Source organism: Rhipicephalus sanguineus, chromosome 5, assembly GCF_013339695.2.
Source record: "Rhipicephalus sanguineus isolate Rsan-2018 chromosome 5, BIME_Rsan_1.4, whole genome shotgun sequence".
NCBI classification, from domain to species: Eukaryota; Metazoa; Arthropoda; class Arachnida; order Ixodida; family Ixodidae; genus Rhipicephalus; species Rhipicephalus sanguineus.
The window spans coordinates 81,044,147-81,051,977 of NC_051180.1; the positions used below are offsets into that span (position 1 = coordinate 81,044,147).

Consider the following 7,831-nt stretch of genomic DNA (forward strand, 5'->3'; position numbering starts at 1 on the left):
TGCGTGTTCGTTTGAACGTCACACAGTCAATTATTTCTGATCAATTTGTTTCATTGCAGCATGCCCAGAAGAGACGCATCCTCACCGTGCAGTGTGGTAAAGCTAAAATACCGTAAGCTTACTGAGTGGTGCTATGTAGGGCTACGCGTACAAGAGCGTGCGCTCAAAACCAAGCAGGCTTCGACTTCGAACGGTACATCGGACATACTTCATAACAGACCTATCTATATACACGTAACACTATTTCTTTATGCGCACGTATGGATTCCCTTTCGAAATTAACTTACAAATGATGTTGCCTCGTCTTGTGGTTCACGCGCACATACACAATAGCGCGATTGCGCATTTCTTTCTCGTACAAACTATCAAGAAGAAAGACATGCATGCGATTCACTTCAGTCACGGCCGTAAGCTGCTATCACATTTGACCTCTGTCAATCGCAGCGGCGATTACAGGACCCACAGCCCATCTATGCGCGTCTACTATTCGTTTTCTGTTCTCCGCAAACCTAGCACACAGTTCCGTGCATCGAGTGCAATTTCGGTAAACAGTGTTCGCACACGCTCTTTTCTGTGACACCCAGCAGCACGTACGGTGTAATGCAGGGATGCTGCAGCAAATATCGCTGCTCACCCGCCCCTTCGCTGTAGTCACTGCCACTGGTAGCCTGCAGCCGAATAGCACACAGATGTTCGCAAAAAGCCGTCCGCCACAGCACTGTTCGGTACACAGGCCGGAACACGTTGATGGTCCAGGGAGTCCTCCACTTCACCTTGTCAACGTTTCGTCATCAAGTTTAGGACTGACAGCTTCGCGCTGTGGTCAGAAAGCGCGTCTTGGTCTTGCCACATCAAGGATCTACCAGCGTATGCCAGGTGTTCTGGAGCGTCGGCATCTTCGTGCACTGCCAGGGCACGTGATCTACTTGTCCTCCGTCGAGCTGTCGTCCCTCGAAGGATCCGGAGACGGGCTTCGCTCTCCCGTCACCGTGTTGGCAACGCATGGTGCGGCCGGTGGGGCGCCGTACGCGAAGCCCGCAGGCGCGCCCAGGAAGGACCCGAAAGCGTGTCCGGGCGCTGCCGCCAGGTAGTGCGGGGCCCAAAGGCCCTGGCGTTGAGCCAGCTTCATGCGTGCTGTCATCTGCTTCTTCCACTTTGTCCTGAAAAAAGAACGAAGCGGTCGCACAAGCTAATTCATTCATTCATTCATTCATTCATTCATTCATTCATTCATTCATTCATTCATTCATTCATTCATTCATTCATTCATTCAATCAATCAATCAATCAATCAATCAATCAATCAATCAATCAATCAATCAATCAATCGATCGATCAATCAATCAATGTCAGTGTGTTGGTGTATCGGCGTGGCGTTGAAAGTGTCTTCTCTTATATGTGCAAATCCCTTATACTCTGGCTTCTCTGCAAAGAGAAACATTGTGAGGAGAAGCCCACTTTATGAGTTTTGCACAAATTTTAGTAGTTTTGACAAAAAGTTCTTGTCTTGTTTTTAGTGATTTGTTGGGCAGCCGTCAGCTCAATAACTACGTTACGGAGCCTCATCTATCATAAGGCGCAATAAACAATTCGACATCGTACATTGTAATCCGACCATTTCAAAACGCGCCAGAAGAAGAACGGCTTTGGGCGTGAAAATCGCGCTTCATCACCTCACTGAAACGCCTTGAGGTAGTTTTGTGCTACCAGATACCATCTTCGTCACTCCTTTGAGAGGAGGACCATTTGCGAACTGCGTCCTATATATTTAAATATGTCTGTAGATTATAGGTGTAGATAATAAAAATCAGTTTCTTTTTAACAGCGAAGCTGTTAAATCTTGCGGTAAGACGTCCGTTAACAAGAAATCCCTGCTGCGCCGTTGCCATAGCAACCGCCACAGCTGCGAACTGCTATATGTTAAATATAGCCAAGCCGCTGCCATGCCGAGCAGCAGCCGGCACCAAGCCGTTGCCATAGCAGCCGCCACAGTTTCTTACACCTTGGCTCAGGGACAGCGATTTCAACATACGCAGAGTGGCAAGCCTTGCGCGTATTCCGGATCCGGCCGTCGACGTCTCTTGGCTGCCGCTTCTTTGGCCAAGCAAGCTGGATTCAATCGCCACCGGCGTTGTGATTCACGTGCTGCCGCACGACGAGTTGAGAATCAACCAGCTTCGCTGTGCCATGCTTTGCGCAACTTAGTGCAAACTTCCCGCTTTTATTGCGATAGCAATTATATGGACAGTCTCGGCTGGTTTTTGCCCGTCCTCATGCAGCATATATATATATATATATATATATATATATATATATATATATATATATATATATATATATATATATAAAAGCCCCAAAGAAAAATAATTCAGAAAAATGCTTCCGAAGCGCTGAATAGAACCAGGAACCTCTCGCTCCGCAGCGCGTGGCGCTAACCACTACGCCACGAAACGCAGATCCTCCAGGTAGCTAACGGCGAGCGTTATATACACACCCTTTACCGCTGGCCGCACTCAGAGACGGCAGGCGCTTATAAGCGCTTCTTCATTACCAGCGAGATGGCTCGAGGAGCGCAACGGGCGCATTTAAAAGTCGTCGGCCAGCTCGCTTGCTTCTTCTAATATTTGCGCAGGGAGAACCTTGCCCTTCCGCTGTCTGCTCGCGCGGTAGTTGCTGCCGGGGGGCCGCTTTTCTTGCTATCGCATTCATTGCTTCGCCCTTGCGGCGAAACTGTGACTTTTTTTTATTGCGATAGCAATTATATGGACAGTCTCGGCTGGATTTTGCCGTCGCCGTCGCCGCCGTCATGCACCGTATATGTATTAGGATGTATATATATATAAAAGCCCCAAATAAAAATAATTCAGAAAAATGCTTCCGAAGCGCGGAATCGAACCAGGGACCTCTTGTTCCGCAGCGAGCGGCGCTATCCACTACGCCACGAAACGCAGATCCTCCACGCAGCTAACGGCGAGCGTTATATACACACCCTTTACGCTGGACGGACTCGGAGACCAGCAGGCGATAATAAGAGAGAGAGAGAGAGATAAAAGCGAAGGAAAGGCAGGGAGGTTAACCAGGTTGTACCTGGTTTGCTACCCTACACGGGGGGAGGGGGAAGGGGAGAAAAAAAGAATAGAGATAGCGAGGAGGAAAGAGGGAACAAGTAATACGCGCACACACATCAGTGTTCACCGCATACACACAGACAGTCACAACGGAGAAATATTTGACATCGGTTCCTGTGCGAGATGTTACAAAAGGCTTGCAAGGACTGGCTCCAAGGAATCGAGAACTTGCAGAGCGCACTGAGCTGACGGAGTTGTCATTCCGTTGAGGAGAGTGCGCATCGTGGTCATAAGAGACCTCAATACTGCGAGGACTTGTAGGTTCTTGTCGTGGCAATCATCTGTGGACGATGAAGCACACTGCGGGGCACTCTGCATCGGCTCTTTATGAGTGCGCAGTGGTGGCAGCGAGGGCCACGCGACATCCGCCGCCGCTTTCAAAGCTTCTGCGTCTTTCCGGCTCTCCAATTGTGATGCATTGGGCGGTGGTGGTGGTGGCAGTGGTGGTAGCTGTCGCTTAAGCGAAGTCTGACGATCTGTCGGAGTAGGAGATCGCGTTGTCCGTCCAGATTGGGTAGCAGTGGTTTTAGACCTTCGTCGCCGACGCGAGCGTCGTTGTCTATTTCTCACCACATCAGCAGCCTGTTTGTGCGCCGAGCCGTCCCGCACCATCTGTTTCATGACGCTCCATTCTTTTTTCACTAATGGACAGTCCCTTGATGAGGCTTCGTGTGATCCATGGCAGTTGGTACATTTCAGGGCAGTTGCTCGGCAGGATTCCGCATTGTGTGGCTCTGCACAGCGGGGGCAAATCGCCACGTTCCTGCAAACTCCGCTGACATGGCCCATTTTTTGACATTTACGGCACTGGAGTGGTCGTGGTGTAAACGGACGGACCACGTGACGAAAGTGCCCCACCTTCACGTGGGATGGCAGTATGTCACCTTTGAAGACAATCTTTACGCAACGCGAGTTGCCAAGACGTGAGACTTGGACGATGCTGCTATGGTCACTGACTTCCTTGATGAGCATTGCAAGGTCGCCACAAGGAATGGAGATGTCGACATCGTATATTACACCTACCACCATGTCCTTGTTAAGTGGAAGGTGAGCTCGAACCTTGATACCGTCGAAGTCTGTGACCCTGGTCAGAGCAAGCAGAGATGCCTGGTGTATAACGTCGATAGCCAAGACATTCTTGCGGGGGTTGACTCGAACATCCTTGATTTCATTTGGAGCCAGAGACTCGAGTTTCCTCGAGATGGTCTGCCGATTCAAGTGTCTCAGATTGTCCGATGGCGAAACAGGCACAAATAAGACGGTGTAGTTCACTGAAGCCTCCTTCGGCTTCACAGTAGATGCGGTTGAAGCTGGTGAAGCACCCATAGATCGTCGTTTTGGTTTACGACTGTAAACAGGCGTGAATTCATCGTCGGAATCGTCACTGCTTGCCGAATACAGTTCGGTGGACTCACTGTCGGCGTCGCTGAGTTCGCTGTTCCGTTTCCTCGAGGGGCCCGCCGACGGCGGAGGCATGCCTGGAGGGTGTGAATGCCAGTCTACTTCCAGTGTAGCCAAATAAAATACGGATGGCTACGCGAGGAACATGAAAAATCGACAAAAACTGTCACCCGGTAAACAAAGCGCTAGGCGATAATAAGCGTTTCTTCATTACCAGCGAGATGGCGCTAGGAGACCGACGGGCGCATTTAAAAGTCGTCGGCGAGCTCGCTCGCTTCTTCTTATATTTGCGCATGGGAGAAGCTTGCGCTTCCGCTGTCTGCTCGCGCTGTTTTCTCGTGGTGAGGGGAAGAGGGATGTTTCACGCTTTCACCGTGATGTCCGCGCTCATGTTACGGCGCGTACGAAAGTCACTCGATCTCAAGGGACGCCGCTAAACGAACAAACAGAAGATGAGCGCGAACTATCAAGTGTCACAGCTCGACACTTGAAGCACGCTAGTTTCCTTCGCTGCTTCGACCGCCTTTGCAACAGAAGCGATGTTCAAACTGAGAGTATCCATTGGCGAGCCTCACTTCGTATAGCATTAGTTCCTTGCTATCGCATTCATTGCTTCGCCCTTGCGGCGAAACTGTGACTTTTTTTTTTACAACGTAAAGTATTCGATATCTGATTTGTTATTTGGAGGTCATATATCAAGGGTGTTTGTATTGTTCGAGATTAATAATTTCACTTTGGCGGATTTTTATGGACTTTTTTCCACACACACACACACACACACACACACACACACACACACACACACACACACACACACACACACACACACACACACACACACACACACACACACACACACACACACACACACACACACACACACACACACACACACACACACACACATGCACGCACGCACGTAAGCACGTACGTACGAAAAGTCGGTCAGACGGTATTAAATGAATGTCGCAGCGTAGGATGCCATCATCACTGCGATTTGGGTGAGCGCTTCAAGAAACGAAAATTTTAGTTTCGTTTTGGGGGCGCCACTTTGCACAGAGTGAAATAATGACAGTTCTTGTAGCGAATGGTCAACGAAACCGTACTAATTTCACGACTCTTGTTAAAGCAAATATGGTGGGCTATTAGTCAAGGCTAAGACATCTAATTTTTTTTCTGTGAGACAGAAATGGCAGCTGCAATGCGCTACTCGCGTTTTACGACCATATAAGCATAGGAGGCGTGCGTAGGGTTTCCTATTAGGGGGGCAAAGCTTCATCGCAGACGCCCCCCCCCCCTCCCCCTTGCCATAACTGGTCGTGTCCAAAGCGCAGCATACTTCACAGTGGATGGAAAAAAGAGAGAAAATGAGGCAATTACGTGCTTCTCACAACGGCCTGCCTCTGGTCTCTGGCTTTCCGGTAGTAAAGATGGGAAATAAACAATTCTTGTAATGCTAGATCAATGGTCTTCGGCCGTCATTATCGTGAAAAACCTACGCAGTCATAACTGAGTAAACGTATTGATCACACTTTGCGCCCCCCTAATAGGTGATTAGGAGGGGGCGGCCACCCCCCATCCCCCTGCCTCCCTCGTGCGCACGCCTATGCGTATGTGGGTGTATAGGCCTGTTCCTTTTTTTTAAATTTAAGAATAATCCCAACTGAGGATTAGCAACATTCTTTCTTTTCCTTTGCGCTGAAAGCAAACATTGGCTTACCTTCGGTTTTGAAACCATGTCTTGATTTGTACTTCGGTCAGGTTCAGTGTGGCCGACAGCTCCATGCGCTTGCTCACACTCAGGTACTTGTCCACCTGCGTGGGCGCACGCTATAGACGTGAAGAAGTGTTCGAATACAGCCAAAACGCCTGTATCGGGAAGTGCTCGAGATATTCTAAATATTTCGCTGTATAGGTCACTTGGTTGTAAAGATCACGTGCGGTAACGCTCGCAGTACAGCTGCAAGATAAGGAATACTTCGTGTTACCGGCAATTCTTTATCCTGGTCATTCCATTCTACAGGCGTTGGTTGTGGATGCGCTCGACTGTATCGCGTTCGTGTTTTCGATGCATTACTGCCTATTGGGCGTCTCTCTTTCCCCGCAAGAGATTTTAAAGGTCATTAGCGTTTTTTTCGATCTTGTAAGTTTCAGAGCCGTGTATTAAATGCCCGTAAGGACATTTACGTGTCTTTATGGGTTCCTACTAGTCGCAGTGTTGTACAGTATTGCAAGTGAGGCATGCTTGCGACTCAATATGATAGCGCCGCCGCTTTCACATATGCTAATGTCAATCAAATCTAGTTGATGCAATATTTTCTGCAGGCTCGAAGGTACAGTTTTCACAACCACTGCTAAAGAAATGCTGTTTGTGGGGCCCACTTGTGGCATGAGATGATGCCCATTTGTGGCATCGTCTCATAGTACTCCACACTGTTATTGCAAACGCACCGTGATCGTTCAAAGCCGACCACCACGCTGTATGCCTAGAACCTGTCGCTAACAAGCATCATGATTATAAGGAAACGGTGCTTGCTATGCTCCGCCAGCTGTTGTCACGTTCACACTAGCAGGTCCCCTTGACAGTGTTTACTACGGGACCTCCTTCTGTAATACTTATGAACCATGTCACTTGTATTTTCATGATGTTTCAATAAACTTCAAACTTCAAACACTTGAGCGCAAGAGCTCTGCTTCACAAGTATGGTTCGATATATTTTGCGGTAATCAAGAACAAAAAAAAATAAACAACTGCTTCTCACTTCAATGCTCACCTTGAACTCCGCCTCAAGCCTTTCTAGTTGTTTGGCGCTGTAGGCCTGTCGAGGCTTCCGTTCCACCCCCGGTTTCCTAGGCCTTCGCCCAGAAGGCTTTGGAGCTCCGATTCCGTACATCTCTGCACCTCGCCAGGGAAGAGACAGCAAAAAGGAGAAAAAAGCTTTGTTAGCCTCCATGCCCCTTTTTTGTTTATTTCTCTATTGTTTTCTTCTAGAGTTTCCTACTCAACTTACTTGGGTTACGGTGCTGCGATTTCTCATCACCATGAAAATAATATGTAACAGCCTAAATTTAATTGTTAAATCTTCACGCCGGCGTCTGTAAATGTTGCCTGTTTCTCTGCATCTAAAGGCTTATTTTACTGAACTGTCGAGCAGTCATGAATTTCTACATTCATGAAGGCGGTGAATCTAATGGTGCATTCGACTCGTCGTTTTCGAGCGCTACTGGCGACGTGCGTCGAATTCGACTGGTCGAAATCGAACGCTCAAAACACGTTCGACTTCTTACAGAGCACCACGCTCC

General features: G+C 48.6%; 1 protein-coding gene across 1 annotated transcript; it reads right to left on the bottom strand.

Moving 5' to 3' along the window:
• Positions 1-553: 553 nt before the first annotated feature.
• LOC119392882 (homeobox protein ceh-19-like) lies at positions 554-7,422 on the bottom strand. The gene is made up of 3 exons (XM_037659812.1): positions 7,303-7,422; positions 6,249-6,343; positions 554-1,160 (listed from the first exon to the last, which is right to left on the bottom strand). Exons 1-3 carry the CDS (start codon positions 7,420-7,422, stop codon positions 923-925), a joined length of 453 nt encoding a protein of 150 aa, XP_037515740.1. The 3' UTR covers positions 554-922.
• Between the last annotated feature and the right edge of the window lie 409 nt (positions 7,423-7,831).